Source organism: Festucalex cinctus, chromosome 21, assembly GCF_051991245.1.
Source record: "Festucalex cinctus isolate MCC-2025b chromosome 21, RoL_Fcin_1.0, whole genome shotgun sequence".
In the NCBI taxonomy this organism is placed as follows: Eukaryota; Metazoa; Chordata; class Actinopteri; order Syngnathiformes; family Syngnathidae; genus Festucalex; species Festucalex cinctus.
This window is the reverse complement of record NC_135431.1, coordinates 534130-552536: the sequence shown is the minus strand read 5'-3', so window position 1 is coordinate 552536 and position 18407 is coordinate 534130. Positions and strand designations below refer to the sequence as shown.

General features: G+C 46.3%; 1 protein-coding gene across 5 annotated transcripts; it reads left to right on the top strand.

Annotated features, from left to right (window-relative positions):
* Window positions 1-525: 525 nt before the first annotated feature.
* LOC144009952 (unconventional myosin-VI-like) lies at window positions 526-18139 on the top strand. Of its 5 annotated transcripts, XM_077509941.1 has the most exons (36): window positions 526-744; window positions 2484-2607; window positions 2992-3061; window positions 3136-3209; window positions 4154-4283; window positions 4373-4478; window positions 4543-4598; window positions 4681-4778; window positions 4860-5024; window positions 5507-5587; window positions 5670-5850; window positions 6527-6671; window positions 6753-6910; window positions 6986-7077; window positions 7732-7804; window positions 7888-8015; window positions 8082-8177; window positions 8258-8428; window positions 8753-8791; window positions 8881-8974; window positions 9091-9221; window positions 9312-9389; window positions 9491-9620; window positions 10888-10978; window positions 11124-11274; window positions 11354-11562; window positions 12257-12335; window positions 12453-12613; window positions 12764-12802; window positions 12966-13001; window positions 13100-13138; window positions 13977-14083; window positions 14153-14284; window positions 14552-14584; window positions 16646-16864; window positions 16947-18139. In XM_077509941.1, the coding sequence occupies exons 2-36, from the start codon at window positions 2491-2493 to the stop codon at window positions 17144-17146; spliced, it is 3909 nt and encodes a 1302-aa protein (XP_077366067.1). In that variant the 5' UTR covers window positions 526-744; window positions 2484-2490; the 3' UTR covers window positions 17147-18139. The 5 variants fall into 5 exon arrangements, with proteins under 5 accessions (XP_077366067.1, XP_077366070.1, XP_077366068.1 ...); XM_077509942.1 differs by lacking the exon at window positions 14552-14584 and having other exon boundaries at window positions 527-744; XM_077509943.1 differs by lacking the exons at window positions 12966-13001; window positions 13100-13138 and having other exon boundaries at window positions 527-744.
* The last annotated feature ends 268 nt before the right edge of the window (window positions 18140-18407 follow it).

Here is an 18407-nt window from a genome sequence, read left to right as displayed (position 1 = left end):
GCCAGTGAGAGCCGTTGAAGTCACTGGGCGGCCATCTTGTTACTCCCACCTCGCGAGACTACTGTATAAACTACACGGTATTCGTAGGCAGTTAGTATGAGGATGGTGGGTTTGTGCCGTGGTGGTCACGATTTTTTAACAAGAAAAAAAATGACAAGTGGACGGGATGTGCTGCTTTGAAGACCCTCTTTCTTTTATCCCTCAGTTCCTTAGATTTGGCAGAGGCATCTTTTGTTGAATTAGTTAATACTTTAATAAAAAAAATGTTTCCTCCTGTACTAAACGTCATTAAGCATATAATTTATACATGTATTTAAGGCAAGTTGTAAATATTCGATACTGTAATTGTAGAGGATCGTATGGCGAGAAACGTTTCATGGGAGGAGCAATATGGCGGCTTCGCGACCTCAAAAGTCTTTTGCCTGTCGGCTAGCCAGTCATACATATAGATCAGTGCGCAGAACGAACTCCAGGCTGTCGTTTTTTTTGCCCGATAGCGCGCCCCCAGCGGCCGAGAGGCGAGCCGCAACGTTTTTCTTTTTTTCCCGGCCCGTGACGTCACGCGGCCGCTTTCCCAGGCTGGCTGCGGGACTCTGGGAGGTAGCGACGAGGGCGGCCGCACATTCGGCGACGGGGCCGGCGTCCATCACACGGAGGCTCAGCGGCTGGCTCGGCTTGACTCACCTGCACTTCCGGGGCCTCGCTCCAAGAGGATTTGGTCGGGAATCGACCGGACGCCCGAAGGTGAGAAAATGGAGCCGCTCGCCTGCCCGGTGAGCGAGCGACGTTTGTTAGCTAACACTGGCGGCCGGACACCGCCAAGCCGAGCCGAGCCGAGCCGAGCCGAGCCACCGGCCTCCTCACGCACTATTCACGCTTTGTTGTATGTTTTTTTTTTGTGTGTGTCGACTTGTAAACACTGCTGCCATTATGACTCACGTTGAATTGTCTCCTTCACGACAAAGGCAACATTGTTGGTTACATACCAGACCGCCTTGAAAAGAACGCGTTATTTTCGCTTCGCGCTTCGTTTGAAGCCTTTTTCGAACAGCTGCCTGGCACTTGGGGCAAACCTTTGATTAAATATGTCACCTGTGTGACGTTCGGCATCCCCCGAATGGAGCGAGCGGTTTGGGCTTCTTCTGGAAAAAATAACGTCAACTTGGAGCTCGAACGACAAAAAAAAAAAAAAAGGAGCCCGGGTTTTATTCGGAACCGCCACACAAACGTGGAAAGTGGACGCCGAATTGAACATATGGGGGGATTCGGCATCTGAACATGTGACGGAACCTTTTTTTAAATTTATTTTTTATTTTTTTATTTTTTTTAAGTCTTTGAGTGTACGTCTGTTAACTCAAGTTCAAAATTTGTGGCGTTCTCAACGCCAATTGGCTTTAAAAGCGCGTGCGCGAGACAGCCAGCTTTTCTTTGTCACGGATGCGCGCGCACGTTGTGATGGCCAAAATGTGTGCGTCCAAAAATGACTCAATTAAACTATGGATACGTGAGAAGTCAGTAGAGTAAAGAAAGTATTTGTACTCTTGTTACTTTGCACCTGTGGCGACTTCAATTGAAGACGAGCGAGGAAGGGCACAAGAAATCAAGTCATGTGACCTGGCCAAAAAGTCACGTGTGCGGCAAAGGTCAACGTGCGTTTTTTTTTTTTTGCTCGTGTCACAGGAAGTGGCAACCTCTCCGCCGATGATTGTCGTTTATGAAACATATTAATGTTTAACGCGCTTTAACGGGCTGTTCGGATGACCCGCTGACGGACCCGCCCACAAACTTTGCGTCCAACGAAAAGCATCCAAGTGGGAGTTTGAAAAGGAAGTGAAGGGGCAAGGCGTGGTCCACGGGTTTGCGTAAAGATAAGAGACATGAGCAGGAGGCCAAAGGTCGCGGGCGCCTTGACAAGATGTCCGCCTTTAGGTGTCCTCAGGCAAAATGTAGATAACCTTTGAACTTTTACTTGAACCCAAGGATGTAAATGATATGACGTCATTTCGTTGATGTCATATTTGTCACTGACATCAACAATGTCACACGCAAGGTTATTTTAGTTACATAAAACTAACGGAAAAACAAAAGTTCCAGAAACGAAATAAAATGAAAAAGAAAATGCTTTTGAAAAAACGAAAACTAACTGAAATGACATTTTATGTTTCCCAAACTAACTAAAAGTAACTATATTTATTAGGGGTGTAACGATAACAGCAATTTCGTGATATCAAAACAGACGCAATATATTGTCACATTAAAAGCAGCACATCTGTTGAAAAAGTTGGGTTGACTTCTATTTGTGCAGTTGTAGCACCCTCTGGTGGCTAGTTTTTTTTTTTTAGTGCAGTGTAATTTTCACAAGGCATCTTTTGGCCCTTCTATGTTTTAATATCCACGCTAATTGTCAGATGAACGGAATATGCTTGTGAACAGAGTCGATAGGTGGATGAATAATTCTGGTTTCTGCGTTTTTTGTTTTGCAGATTGAAGATGGAGGACGGCAAGCCCGTGTGGGCGCCGCACGCCACCGACGGCTTCCAGCTGGGGACCATCGTGGACATCGGCGCCGACAGCCTCACCGTCCAGCCCCTCAAGCGCGACGCCAAGGTCGGAGTTCGGCCGCGGCGAATGAGCTCGACGACTCGGAAAAAGTCGTGTCATTGCATGCGGATGCCACAAGATGGCAGCAAAAAGAAACAGAGAAAAACAGAGAGAAAAATTGTCCAAATTGTGCAATTTTATTTATGTATTCATTTTTGTGTGTGATTGTTTTACTCTCATGTTTGTTTTTTTGGCTGGCACGCCACGTGTGGAATGAGGCCGAGCGAGACAAAAATCATTTTTGTGTCTGGGTGGGGCCGCTTGACGTTTCTAATGATTTGTCCTCGGGCGCCGTCTGGCCCCGCCCGACAAGCGGCAGCGGCTGGCAAAAAAGCGTCTTGTGAGTAATTATTTTATTTATTCTTTTATTTATTTTGCCGTTTGGCGCAGACGTTCGTGGCTGCCGTCAATCAAGTGTTCCCGGCCGAGGATGACGTCGACAAGCACGTGGAGGACAACTGTGAGTTTCTCCTCGCCGATGACTCACTTGGAATGTTGCGATGACGACGCCCGTGTGGGCGTGTCCTTGTCCAGGTTCCCTGATGTACCTCAACGAAGCCACGCTGCTCAACAACGTGCGCGTCCGATACAGCAAAGACAAAATCTACGTGAGTGCCGCTTGGCTCGCAAACTTTTTCAATGATGAGGTTTCCATGGCAACAACCCGTGGTCCCATGGACGTCTCTAAAAAAATTAATAAAATGAATAAACATTTTTTACATATTTATTTAAAAAAAAAAAAAATCGATCAAATATTCTTGAAATAAATTAATGATTGACATTAAAATCAAATGTTCACAAAATGCTAGAGTCAGAATTTGTAAGTTGTCTGAAAAAGAGAGAGGAAAGGTAGATGAAAAAGTTGATCAGAAAATATCCAATAAGGAGAGGAAAAGCAGAAAATTACCATATAATGTACACAAAGTTGGCCCCCAAAAAATGTCAGAAAATTCATTTTAAAAATGCAGAAAAGAAAACATTCCAAAAGTAGCCGGAAAATGTCAAAAAAACAAAAGAAGAAAGGCAGAAAATGACCCAAATATTTTGGGAATTGGAAAAAAAAAAAAAAGTCAGAAAATTGATTTAAGAAAAGGCTGGAAAGAAAATGTTCAAAAAGTAACCATAAAAATGGCCAAAACCAAAAGAAGAAATCCCAAAAATTACCATAATGTTCACAAAATCACCAAAAAAGAACTCAGAAAATGTATTTAAAAAAAGGCATAAAAGAAAGTAAAAAAAAAAATAGCCATAAAATGTCCCAAAAAAGGAAGAAGAGATGCAGAAAATGACCATATGTCCATAAAAGTGCCTAAAATGTAAGAAATTTGAAAGGCAGAAAAGAGAAAAAAAAAGTTGGAAAATGTATCCACACCAAAAACTAAAATAAAAATCCATAAGAAGAAAGGTAGAGGACAATGATGTCATATTTTTGTAATATGGTGGCTGCACGCACTTTTTCCTCTCTTCAATTGGGCCTATCATCGAGTGTTGTGAACGAGTGGTCGGCGATTTGCAACACGCCAAAAAGCGTTTTTCCCTTTTTCTGCGTCAGACGTTCGTGGCCAACATCCTGATCGCCGTCAACCCGTACTACGACGTCCCCAAGCTGTACTCGCAGCAGACCATCGAGCAGTACCGCGGACGCTCGCTGGGGACGCTCCCGCCGCACGTCTACGCCATCGGTGAGACGCCCGACGAGACGCTTCTTTTTTTGTTTCTTTCTGCCGCTAACCGCCACGACGTTGCTCGCGCGCGCTGGCTAACGGCGCAGCGGACAAGGCGTACAGGGACATGAAGGTTCTGAAGCTCAGCCAGTCCATCATCGTCTCCGGGGAGTCGGGCGCCGGCAAGACGGAAAACACCAAGTTTGTGCTCAGGTGAGGCCGAAAAACGTCGGCGACGGACGCCGATTGAACGCTCGCGCTTTCCCGCCCGCCGCAGGTACTTGACGTCGTCGTACGGGACGGGCCAGGATATCGACGAGAGGATTGTGGAGGGTACGCGCCTGCTTGCGTCTTCGCCATCGCCTTGTGACCTTTTCACATTTTTTGAATGACTTTTGTTGCTTGTCCGGAGCAGCAAATCCTTTGCTGGAGGCCTTCGGGAACGCCAAGACGGTTCGCAACAACAACAGCAGTCGCTTTGGGAAGTTTGTGGAAATACACTTCAACCAAAAGGTCACAACTTCACTTTTCCAAGCACATACATACATGCATGCATGCGTACGGGAATTAATTGTGTTTGTATTTTGCGTTTAGAACGCGGTGGTGGGGGGCTTCGTGTCGCACTACCTGCTGGAGAAGTCCCGCATCTGCCGCCAGAGCGGCGAAGAGAGGAACTACCACATCTTCTACCGCCTTTGCGCCGGAGCGCCCGAGGACATTCGACTCAAGTTTCATCTCAGCTCGCCCGATACCTTCAGGGTCAGTAAGCGCGGTCGTCGCCCTCACCTCCTTTCTTGGTTTGTTTGATTATTTTTCTGTTTTTTAATTTTTGTAAAACAATTTAGTTTTTTTGGTGTTGTTTTTCCCGCCGTGACCTCCTTTGTTTTTTTTCTTCTGTTTTAATTAAAAAATGTTTTTGTTTGCTTTTTATTTTTTATTTATTTATTTTTGCCGCAACCTCCATTTGTTTTTTTTTTTTGGGGGGGGGGGGTGTTGCTGTTTGTTTTTGTTTATTTTTTCGTCGTGAGCTCCTCTTTGTTTTTTGTTTTTTTAATTCCTTATTTTTTTATTTTATTTTGTTAGTTTTTTTTGTTTTACTTTGTCGCCGTGACCTCCTTTGTTTTTTGTTTTTTGTAAATTGTTTGTTTGCCGTGACCTCCCGATGGACCGGGGCTTGTCGCGGCTCTTGTGCAAGGCAGCGATCGAAGCCAAGCCGCTGTTGTGTGTTGTATCCGTTTTAGTACCTAAACAGAGGATGCACTCGCTTCTTTGCATCCAAGGAGATGGACAAGCAGATCCCGGAGAACCGCAAGAGTTCAGAGGTAGCGTCCATTTTGTCACTTTGAGGCACACGGCGGCGACTTTGACTTAACGCGTTAACGCGCACGTCTCGTTATCGGACAGCACTTGAAGGCGGGCCCTCTGAAGGACCCCCTGCTGGACGACCACGCCGACTTCCAGCGCATGCTGGTGGCCATGAAGAAGATCGGATTGGACGACGCGGAGAAGCTGGACTTGTTCCGCGTGGTGGCCGGCGTGCTGCACCTCGGCAACATCGACTTTGAGGAGGCGGGGAGCACCTCAGGTGAGGGGGGGGCGGGGCTATACACGGCACCTACGTCGCAACGACGTCATGCGGCGTCCGATTGGGTCGCGTTAGCTACTTTGCGCAGCTGACCTGAACGTATGAAAGGATAGCCGATAGCCCATACACGCCAATGCGAGCCGTTGATGTCACAGGGCGGCCATCTTGCTACTCCCATCTCGCGAACAGACGAATGTTTAAACTATATACGCTATATGTACAGATGAGACTTCATATACAGCTCGTAGGCACTTAATATAAGGCCGAGGGCGGGGTGGGCGGTTTGTGCCGGGATGCTCACTATTTTTTAACAAGTACAAAAAAAAAATGAACAAGTGAAATTTCGTCAACGAAAAATTTTTGTCACAATTTTTTATTGATTTTTTTACCAAAATCAAATGAAAACTAAAATAGAAGTTCACTGAGACTATAACGATAATTAAAATTGTCTGACAATTTCGTCAATGACTAAAACAAAAATGAAAACAAGACAGTGACGAAAATTCACACGATCCAATCAGAAACTGTTCAGTGTTCACCGCACTTTATTTCATCTCATTGAATTTAATTATTTTATTTTATTTATTTAATTGTGCAGCTGTAAGATTAATCTCAAGCAATTATGCACTTTTTTTTGGAAAGCGATGACCTCCAATCGTGTGTGTGTGCGTGTCAGGCGGCTGCAGCATCAAGAAGCAGTCGGGTCAAACGCTGCAGCAGTGCGCCGAGCTGCTGGGTCTGGACCAGCTGGACCTGCAAGGAAGCCTCACCTCCAGGGTCATGCTCACCACAGCAGGGGGCGTCAAAGGAACCGTCATCAAGTAGGCCGCCGCCGCCGCCGAGCGCGCCGGTTGAACCCTGTCGATCAGCGTCGATTGTTTGTCTGTTTGTTTGTCGCCAAGGGTTCCTCTGAAAGTGGAGCAGGCCAACAACGCTCGCGACGCTTTGGCCAAGGCGGTCTACAGTCGCCTCTTCGACCACGTGGTCACCAGGGTCAACCAGTGCTTCCCGTTCCAGTCGTCAGCCAACTTCATCGGCGTCCTGGACATCGCCGGTTTCGGTGCGTTGAGACGAACGCGCTCGCTCGCCCGCCGGCCGCTCGTTGACCGTCTTCCGCTTCCTGTTCCCCGCGCAGAGTACTTTGAACACAACAGCTTCGAGCAGTTCTGCATCAACTACTGCAACGAGAAGCTGCAGCAGTTCTTCAACGAGCGCATCCTCAAAGAGGTCAGACGACGACGCTCTACGCCAACTGCCACCATTTGGATTGATTACCCAGAAATGATTTGTTGGGATTCCATTTTATTTATTAGAATATTTGTTTAATTATTATTATGATTATATTTTTATTAAATATAAGAATGAGATTTTATGAATTTATTTATTTGGTTGGTAGTAAATGTTCATCATTATTTTTTTTCATTGTAAAATCTTGTTAAAAATCAACTTAATTACCTTTTAAAAAAATAAAACTTGACAAATTAAAAATAATGAAATAAAATGTCATTCAAATGAGCCAGAGAGAAATAATAAAAAAAATAAATAAATAAAGATTAAACATTTTACAAATATTGAAGTACGTATAATTAGCAGGGACGTAACAATATCCAAAACATCACGATACGATATTATTACGATATAAAGGTGACTTGATGATAATTATCACTATATTGTGGGTTGGTTGGCAATACAAAAAAAAAAAAAAAAAAAGTGACAATATTGATGAAAAACTGCTGTATTTTGCTGCTTAACTCGTATTCCACTAACGCAATATTAACCAGAATATCATATTTAGAGTAGTGTGGCAGCTTAGAACATAAGAATTTTTGTGAGGTGGGCTTGACTCAAAAGGTTTGAACTCAATCCAGTGTTGACCCGCAGGAACAAGAACTGTACCAGAAAGAGGGTCTGGGAGTCAACGAGGTTCACTACGTGGACAACCAGGACTGCATCGGTAGGAAAAACCGCATGGACTTGAGACCGCAGACTTCCCGGACTTGTAACGTGAGACGTGCGCCCACCTCTCTTGCCTGGCAGACCTGGTGGAGGGCAAAGTGGTGGGAATCCTGGACATCCTGGACGAGGAAAACCGGCTGCCGCAGCCCAGCGACCAGCACTTCACCGACACGGTCCACAACAAACACAAGAACCACTTCCGCTTGACCGTAAGTCCGAACCATTTTCAACCTCCTCAAAAAAAACACAAAAAGACGATTTCATTTGCGTGCCAGATCCCGAGGAAGTCCAAGCTGGCGATCCACCGAAACGTGAGGGACGACGAAGGCTTCATCGTCAGACACTTTGCGGGAGCCGTCTGCTACGAGACGGTACGTTTCCTTTGCCAGAAAAACAAGATGTCCGCCGGCTGGCGAGAGACACGCTGCGTTGTTGTCGTCGGCCCCCTCAGAACAAGTTTGTGGAGAAGAACAACGACGCCCTGCACACGTCGCTGGAATGTCTGCTGAGCGAGTCCAGCGACCGCTTCATCCGAGAACTCTTCGACAACGCCAACAACGCCAACGACGCCAAGCAGAGGGCCGGCAAACTCGGCTTCATCAGCGTCGGGAACAAGTTTAAGGTTTGACGTTTAAGCTTTTTTGAATGAGTTTAAAATCCATTAATCCATCGATTATTCAATTGATTCATCCACAAATTGGATTCATTTTAATATTGCATTAAAAGTGTATTACTAAAGCATTTTTTTGTCCCCCTGATTGTTGTTTAGTATCCAGTGATTGTTTTTTTATTTAATAATTGATATTCGTATCATAATAAACAAAAATTGGGGGATTTTTTTTGTATGTTACCATTTCGGACATTGTTTTCCAAAATCAAAACCAATGTTTGCAAATGACAACGTTTTGATGCCGCTAAAGTTGTTTGCGTTTTATTCTTTGCGCAGACTCAGTTGAATATTCTGCTGGAAAAGCTGCGCAGTACGGTCAGTAGCGCTCACGACCTTTTTGACCTTTTTAACCGCCAGCGCCGCGTGACCTCGCGTTTCCTGTCGTGGTCGTTGTCGCTCATTAGGGTTCCAGTTTCATCCGCTGCATCAAGCCCAACTTGAAGATGGTCAGTCACCAGTTTGAAGGCGCGCAGATCCTCTCCCAGCTGCAGTGCTCAGGTCCCTAAATGGCATCGCGCCGCTTACAGTGCCCCCTGCTGGGCTCGCGTGCTGTTTTCGTTCCTGCAGTCTGGCGAGGATTTGTGAGCCGTCTGTCTGATCCTTTTGTGGAGCAGGTATGGTGTCGGTGCTGGACCTGATGCAGGGCGGCTTCCCTTCCAGGGCGCCTTTCCATGAACTCTACAACATGTACAAGAAGTACATGCCGCCCAAACTCTCACGTCTCGACCCGCGTCTCTTCTGCAAGGTCAGGCCTCCGACTCGCACACCTGTTGTTGTTGTTGCACTCCTGGCCAGTCGGAGTCGACTTTTGATTTTTCTCCTTTTTTTTTTGCAGGCCTTGTTCAAAGCATTGGGACTGAACGAGAAGGACTACAAGTTCGGATTGACGCGCGTGTTCTTCCGACCCGGCAAGGTTGGCGACGCGCGTGGCGACGAGGAGACAAAAAAAATAAATAAATCCTTCTCACGTTGACCTTTTTGTTTGTTTGTTTGTTTTTTCCTCCCCTCTTTTAGTTTGCTGAGTTTGACCAGATCATGAAGTCGGACCCGGATCACCTGGCGGAGCTGGTGCAGCGTGTCAACACCTGGATCATCCACAGCCGCTGGAAGAAGGTCCAGTGGTGCGCGCTGTCCGTCATCAAGCGTAAGTATGCGCACGCATGTGTGTGTGTGTGTGTGTGTGTGTTGAGGCTTTGATATATATTTTTTGATTATTTATTCTATTGGAGAGAGCTCAATATTGTTCATTCAGTAGTCTGACCGATTCAACATGGCATCATCATTGCTCTCGCTCTCTTTTTTTTGTTTTTTTGTTTGTTTGTGCGTGCACGTGAGTTTGTGCTCATTCATTCACCTGAAACCTGTTAACCCTTTCACCATAACCCAATACTTGAGAGTCATGATGTTGTCAGGAGACCAGAGGAAAGATCAAAGGAAAGAAAGTTGAAGCAAAGTGGGAATCCAGCACCGACCAGACTCCCCACACAGTTGCAAACCAGAATCTTTCACTAATCCCAGAAACATCTAAATTGCAACAAATTAGGGAGACCTCGAGAGACCAGAGGAAAGACGAAAGAAAGGAAGGAAGGATAGAGAACACCAGCCTCCACCGATTCAGTTCTGTTTAAATTTCAGTCGATGCTGGTGTGGCCGATCTGGCACGCCTGAGAACTAGTGTTGTTCTGATACCGCATGAAAACAGTGGTATCGGCACCGGCAAGTACTTTTTTGCTTGTGCACGACATTCATTGATGTGTGACGTGAGCTAAGATATCTTATTGGCCCTTGAAGGCTCTGAACCAATGGCAGGACAGCTTTTCATGTTGGGGAAAAAAAACGAACTGGGTATCGGTACGGTATCAGCATCGGTCGATACTGCAAAACTGGGTATCGTATCAGGGGGCCAAAAAAAATGGGATCGTAACAACACTATTGGGAACCTCCAGCAAAGAGGAGAACCGTCAGCCTCGGCCACACACGGCAAGCACGCCCCCATCCAACCCCCTGATTGATATTTCTGGTTGCCGTGGTAACAAATTGAGCTTGACGCCAACGCTTGAGAACTTTGCAATCGTTCCTGTCGTTGGCGGTCTGAATCTCCTCGACCTCGTCGACGTTATCCTCACTGTTCTCATCTTCGGCTTCCTTTATTTTTCTCTCTCTTTTTTTCCTTTTCTCTTTGTTTTTGTTTTTTTTCCGCTTCCTCATCATCGTCATCCTCCTCCTCCGCCTCCTCTTCCTCCTCATCCAGCTTCCCTTTGGCCTCCTCAGACTTCTCCTCTTCCTCCTTGACCCCTTCCCTTCATCCGGAGTTGTGATGTAAGGTCCAAACCGTGTCCGGCTTTTGCCTCCTCGTCTCCGTACGTGTTGTCGTTGACGTGTTGTTGTCGTTGTTGTGTGTGTGTGCGCAGTGAAGAACAAGCTGTTGTACCGGCGCGGCGCGTGCATCGTCATGCAGAAGACGGTGCGCATGTGGCTCTGCAAGAAGAAGCACAAACCTCGGTGGGTTGGCTGGCTCGTGCACAAGACGTTCCCATCCTCATCTTCCCCCTTTGTGTTATTCTTCAACATTCTTTTCAGCATGATTGATGATAAAATAGAAGCCATTCATTGTGTAACGCGCGTGTGTGTGTGCGTGTGGCGTCAGGATCGACGGCCTGGTGAAGGTGCGCCACCTGAAGAAGAGGATGGCGCTCTTCAACGAGGTGGTGGCGGGACTCAAGGAAGGCAAAGAGGAGATGAGCGCCCAGGTGGAGCGTCTGGACGCCGACATCCACGCCCTCATGCTGAAAATCAAGGTGGGTTCGCCGGCCCCAATCGGAGCCCCCACGGCCCGACTCCAACCGCCGTGCCCGACGGGACCCGCGTTTTTGCCAGGCCACGGAGATGCGGCGCATGGACATCGAGCACGAGCACCGCGCGCTGGTGGTGCGCTCGGAGCAGCTGCTGACCGCCATGCAGAACAAGAAGAAGGAGGAGGAGGAGCGCGAGCGCCTGCGCCGCATACAGGAGGAGATGGAGAAGGAGAGGAAGAGGAGGGAGGAGGAAGAGCGCCGCCGCCTGGAGGAGGAGGAAGAGAGACGCGTGTAAGTATTCGAGATACAAGTATAGAGATTACGCGAAGCAAACGGAAAAAAAAATTATAGGTGAGCTTTTTTTCTTGTAATTTTGCCACTTTATAAAGTGGAACATTTGTGATTTATTTATTATTTATTTTTTTATTTAGGATTTTTTTTTTATATAGTGGCAAATTTGTGAGCTTTTTTCTTGCAAATTTGACACTTTATAAGGTGTCAAATTTGTGATTTTTTTGTTTTTGGCAAATTTCTGATTTGATTAATCTTACAAATTTGCCACTTTATATAAAGTGGCAAATTTGCACATTTTTTTTATCATGTTAAATTTGTAAGGTATTTTTTATAGTGCCAATTTATTTCTTTTAATTGTATTTTTTTTCTTCTTTTTTAATAGTGGCAAATTTGTGAGGTTTTTTTTTTCTCTGAATAATTATATTTACACGTGGCCCCTAATAACGTCGTACCACCATTGACCATCGTACCAATAAACTGACAAGTGAGTCAAGCTTTTCTTTTTTCTTTTTTTTTCCTGCATATTTCCCCCGCCCTCTAAAAAGAATATATTTATACGAGGCCCAAATACGCTGTCGTACTAACTCGCAAAAAAAAAACTCTAAAGTAAACCCACCTACCCACACTCACACACAAAATATGTTTTTGGTGTTTTTTTGTTTTGTTTTTTCGTTGTTTTTTCCCATTGCAGGAAAGCTGAGATGGAGATGAAGAGGAAGCAGGAAGAGGAGGAGAGGAAGCGGAGGGAAGAGGAGCAGAAGAGGTTGCAGGTGTGTCGCCGCCCGTATCAACTTAAGCTGTTCTCGTCGGCTTTTTCATGACCCGCTTGGATGGAGCTAGCGCGAGAAGCTAACAAAACAACGTCATGTTGTGCGCACGCATGTAAGTTGGAAATGGAGAAGCAGCTGGAGGCGGATCGCGAGGAGGAGATCGCGCGGCAGGCGGTTCTGGAGCAGGAGAGGCGAGACCGGGAGTTGGCGCTGAGGATCGCGCAGAGCGAAGCCGAACTCATACCGGACGAGTCGCAGAACGACGCCGCCCTCCGCAGGTGAGCGCGGCCCCCGCGTCAGATCACCAAGCTGTTAGCTTCATGCTAACATATCATGTCGAACGCCATAGACGGGCTAACGTCATTGAGCATGGGCGTTGGTTTTTTTTATTTGGATTTTTTAACGTCTCGTTGTTCTCCTCCCGCCAGCGCCGAGTCGTCGCTTCCGCCGTCTCCTGAACGAGCAGCGTAAGAACTCTGAACTCACATTTACAACTACCTCTGACCTCTGACCCTTTGCATGCCGTGGAGTCCGACAGGAAGTGTCTTCTGATTGGACCTTGAGGGTCACACGCTCACGTCAGTTGTGTTTGTGTGACGCTTGGGCTGATTTTTTTTGTTGTGTTTTCAGCGGTTCCGCTGGGCCCAAAGTGTCCAATTTGAGCATGTAGGTAACACAAAAAACAGAAACAAAACATATTGTGGACCATAAACTGTTGCTCGTCGGCCATATTGTTGAATGATGATGATGATGAAACCTTGTAGGGAGGAGATGGCGAAGGAAATGAGCGAGCTTCTGGCGAGGTGCGTGCAAACGTCTCGGACTCTCTGCCGTTGATCGGCTGCTCTCACCCGATTGGTCTCTGGTGGGGTGGTCCCGCTTACCGATTGGCCCGGCTGCTGATTTGCAAATCCACTCGAGCCGTCCCGTAATTGATAGGGGTGTAACGATAACGGCAAGATGGTGATATCGCGATATTCAAACTGCCACAAAATATCGTCGTCATGTCGCGATATTAACAGCAGCACATCTGTTAAAAAATAAAAAAAATAAAAAAAATTTGATTTCGATTTGTGCAGTTCTAGCACCCTCGGGTAGACTTTTATTTTTTTTTTATTTTTTTTTTTTTAAGTGCAATTTAATTTTCACAATTAAATTATATGTATATAAACCGAGTCGATATGTGGAGGAACTCGATGTGTGCTTGCATTAGCAAGTGCGTGCCTCAATATGAAATGAAATTAGAGGTTGTAAGCATTCTTTTTTTTTTTTTTTTCAATATTGTGCCCTTTTTTGTATCGCCAACCTCCCCACATGATCGTGATAATTATCGTATGGTGATGTTTGGCTATCGTTACATCCCTAATAATTGATTATTTTGTCATCAATCAAAGCCGTCCAATGCTTTTATTTTGAAATCCACTGAATGGTGATGGTGAAGGTTGCCAAAGCAGGAAGTGACTTGCGTGTGTGAAGTGTGACTTCCTGTCAATGGAATTTGACGTCCTGCCGCCGTCTTCCTCTTCCCGTTTAACAGCTTTGACTCCAGACTGCGACGCGTGTTGAGATTTCCGTTTTCCGCTGACATCCTTTTTTTGTATGTGTGTGTGTGTCTTTCCTCGTTGTCCTCGTCGTCATCAGAGGTCCTCAGGTTCAGGCGGGCAAAGCGGCCGGCGGCGCCAACAGCAAATATCAACTTGGCAAGTGGAAGTACGCCGAGCTCAGGGACGCTATCAATACTTCCTGTGGTAAGATGGCGCCTCGGTGTGTGCGCGTGTATGCAGTGTGCGTTGACGCGTGCGCGTGTCTTGCGTTAGACATCGAGCTGCTGGCGGCGTGCCGCGAGGAGTTCCACCGCCGGCTGAAGGTCTACCACGCCTGGAAGTCCAAGAACAAAAAAAGGAACGCCGACGCGGAGCAGCGGGCGCCCAAATCGGTCACCGACTACGGTAACGCTCGCAATGACGTGATCGTATCCTAGCGACCCACTCACGCCTTTTGGCTGTTGCCATGGTGACCGTCCGGGTGATGTGCAGAAAATGATTTGCCGTAAAAAAAAAAAAAAACGCCATTTACATTTCATGTCGCAGAAGTTGAGCTCTTAAATTGACAGGAAGTTGACACGTCCTTCATTTCCTGTCTGTGTGTATTTCCTCACTTCCTGTGGTTGGTGCGTGCGTGCGTGCGTGTGTGTTTAACGCCATATTTACTTGCAGGTGGTGCGCCATCTGTGATAAAAGGCCGTACGTGTAAGTTTGTTTTTAGCATTTAGCGTTTAGCGCGACTAACCACGCCCCCTGCCTCCCCACACTGACCCCGCCCCTTCATGGTGTCTTCACCCACTGTGCTGCTGGGATTTATTTATTTTTATTTTTATTATTATTATTATTATTATTATTGCTTCTCCTACGGAAGGTGAGGGTTTCCATGGCAACCTGCTTGTGCTGATACCTGTGCGTTTGTGTCTCAGTGCTTGACGGTGAGCATGATTGATATGGAGGACAAAAATGCCACAATGAATAAATAAAAGTCAAAATAATAACGGCTATAAAAAAAATATAGAATTCAAAAATTATATCACAAAAAAATATCATGGAAATAAGAGGCTCTTATGTAATTTTACTTATATTACGTTTACTTTTGTATGTTATTTTCCATTTACTGGTATATTATTAATTTTGTATTTAATATTTGAATTATATTTTTTTAGATCCATTTTTATTTTCCCCTTTTATTTATGTATATTTTATGTTGGCGTTTTTGGTCCTCCATAGATTGAAAGCATTTGTGGAGTTGAATGCCCACTGGCAGTTTGTCTTGTGCAGGAATGGACGTCCGCCAAGCAGCGCAGTCTCAAGTACCTGATAGTAATATTTGGCTAAAATTACAAGTATCATAACAGAAAATATCTTGGTAGGGTAAATAATCTTGTAGAATACTACTTGAGTGATGGTCTCAATTTTTTTCCGAATTGTACATGAGTATTGGAAGTAGAAGTAAATTTTTTAAACAAAGCGTTTAGAATGACATTTCATTTCGGAACTATATTGGAGTGAAACGAGCGAGACAGGCTCTGGATGGGCAGGGAGGGGCTTCCACAAGACTGGACCACTTGAGCCACGGCGATCAGAGAGATTGGCACAAGACTACTTGGTGCGGTTTTTGATGGGGAAAAGGGGAGACGCACACAAGAAAGGAGAAGTAGTTACGGACTAGTGTGGATTTGGGACTTGACTTCCTCTTTAAAAATCTTCCTCTTCCACTTATTTCTTCCCAATCTCCTCTTTCTATTTCATTTTATTTTGAAAATTGTTTTTCTATAAACAAAAAATCTCTTCTTCCATTTCTTCTTCTGCAGGGCCACAAGTCTCCTGGCCTGACAGTAGACTTTTATGAATCTTTTCTCTTCTTTCTATTTCATTTTATTTTGGAAATTGTGTTTTTATATAAACAAAAAAATCTCTTTTCTTCTAAGGGCCACAAGTCTCCTGGCGTGGATGGTCTGACAGTAGAATTGATACTGAATTTTAGAATGGTTCAGGAGGGTCATCTCACATTCCTGCTTTTTAAAAAAAAAAAAGCACAACTCAAGTACCATCTCTTTTTATTTATTTATTTTTGGGAAGGCCAATTTGGCTATACCAGTTAAAAGAGACAAAATACTTTCTCGTCTTCTTTTTTAGTCGCACCCAGACTTTCCCTGATTGATGTTCTGCCATTCCAAGTTTGCACTTGTCCCATTTTTAGCGTTCAACTTGCTGCTCCCATTAGCTTCTCATGGAATGTTGCGCAGAGAAGTGTGCCACTTCCTTCCGTCTTCCGTGTTTTCCGGCAGCTCAAATCCATTGGCACTCTTCTATGTCGAACTAATAAATAGTTTGATTGGCGGGCTAGTTGGATGCAACGCATCCAAGGAAATGGCAATCGAATCATTTTAGACTGAATGGCTGAAATGTGGTTCACAGCAGCTGTGTTGGGAATCTGTCTGCAGTGAAGCCAAATTGGACAATTTGAGGCCCTAAAAAAGTGTTTAGTTGCCACCAGATGGCGGCAAAGCACCATCCCCTTTTGGCACCAGTATGCCACGAGATGGTATGGTGCCAAAACAATGAAAAGACACACCTGCGGAGGTCACCCCTGGGTGATTTGTGTCCATCTTGGACACACCTTGTCAACAGGTAGCCGGCAGCCAAAGTGTGATCACAGTGGGGCATTCCCAACACAGTCTGAATGTGATCCCCCAAAAAGGCGCCGCCACCCACTCTCACCTTGCCTTTCCCTGGTGTGGCTGTCCCCCCCTCCCCCCGCAGCCAAGCAGAACGCGGTCCCCCCCGTGCCGGCCCGCCAGTACGAGGTGTCCCTCAACCGGCAGCAGCGTTTCTTCCGCATTCCGTTCATCCGGCCGGGTGACCAGTACAAAGATCCACAGGGCAAGAAGAAAGGCTGGTGGTACGCCCACTTCGACGGGCCCTGGATCGCCCGGCAGATGGAGCTGCACCCCGACAAGCACCCGATCCTTCTCGTGGCCGGTAAGCACGGTAAACCGGTACTGAAATGACTGGCGAGCCCGACCCGGACGAAAATGCTGAAAGCGCTCTTTTGGCCCCTTAGGCAAAGACGACATGGAGATGTGCGAGCTGAGTCTGGACGAGACGGGCCTGTCGCGCAAAAGGGGTGCCGAGATCCTGCCCCGCCAGTTTGAGGAGATCTGGGAGCGCTGCGGCGGCATCCAGTACCTGCGCAGTGCCATCCAGAACAGGCAGGCGCGGCCCACCTACGCCACCGCCATGTTGCAGGCCACCTTCAAGTGAGAGCGGACGATCGAGGCCGGTTGGCAGGGAATCACCTTTTTCTTCTTCTTTCCCTTTGTTCCTCCTCCTCTTCCTTTCTTTCTTTCTGCTTTTCCGCGGGGGGTTTAACGACGAGGCCTTAAGTCTGTTGGGACTGACGTCCTTCTAACGAGCGTTTGGAACGAGCGCTTCTCCCGCCTCCTCCTCACACCCAGTTTACGTGCTAGGAAAACATCAGGTTCAGCCTATTAACGTGGTGATTCTCGTTTTCCTTGCGTGCGATTAATGACGCCGAACGTGGACACTAATGAATCGCGTTTCATGATTTCACCTGCAAATGTGAATTAATGACCAAGTTTTTTTTTTGCTTGTCGCCACTGCACAACTATGCATTTGCCAGCAACATTAACCACGCGGGCACCACGCTAACATTCAAGCGACCGTAGCCGCGTTAGCATATTGGCGCATCGAGTTGCTGGGCTAGTGGCTAGCTGCCTTAGCATCACGTTATAACAGCCAGCTAACAACCGGCTAGCTGCGGCCTGCTCATGTCAGGGGTGGAACGCCGTTTAATCTTTTGTCAATGGGACTGATTGAACGGCCAATCAAACTTTTGATGATTTTGTCAGGTGACCTTGTAAGCCATTTTTTGAACTGGAAACTAGCTACCACACTGGATCTTTTTTCTACAACTTTTTTTGGGGGGAGGAAGGAGCCTCCCCCTGGAGCGAGCTGCGGAGACATTCGCAATAAAAAGCTACAGGAATCCGCACGTGCGTAAACGTGACGCCATTGAGCCGTACTCGTCCGCTTCGCCAACAAGTTCACTGGTTTGGCACGCGGGAAGCGCGTCCCCAACACCTTTCGCTCCACGATAATTCTTGTGGGACTGCCGGTCAAAAAATGTCAACCGTGAAAGCGTCACCGCCGCCAGGTTTCGTCTCGACGGATGTCACGTCTCTCCTCAAACACTCAATAAACAAACTGGTGTGTCACCTGACTCCAGCCGTTGAACATGTCTTTGAGTGAGTCTTTGAAAATGTCTTCCTGAACATCTTTTTTTAACGACGACTCCCTAAGCATGTGAGCATGTCTTTGAACAAGTCCTAAAATTTGTCTTCTTTGCATGAGCCTTTGAGCATGTCAGTGTGTCTTCGCATGACGCCGCGATAAGTCTGTTCGCACTCTTTGATGTCCTCCAGGCGAGCGTTACACTCTGATTACGTCGTAGGAGATGTCTTTTGAAAATGTGAGCATGTTTTTGAACTTGTGAACGTGTCCG

Coding starts and splice junctions, on each gene's coding strand:
- LOC144009952 (XM_077509941.1), top strand. CDS start 2,491: ATGGAGGACGGCAAGCCCGTGTGGGCGCCGCACGCCACCGACGGCTTC. Junction 5,025..5,506: donor GCTCGCCCGATACCTTCAGG/GTCAGTAAGCGC, acceptor TATCCGTTTTAG/TACCTAAACAGAGGATGCAC. Junction 5,588..5,669: donor AGAACCGCAAGAGTTCAGAG/GTAGCGTCCATT, acceptor GTTATCGGACAG/CACTTGAAGGCGGGCCCTCT.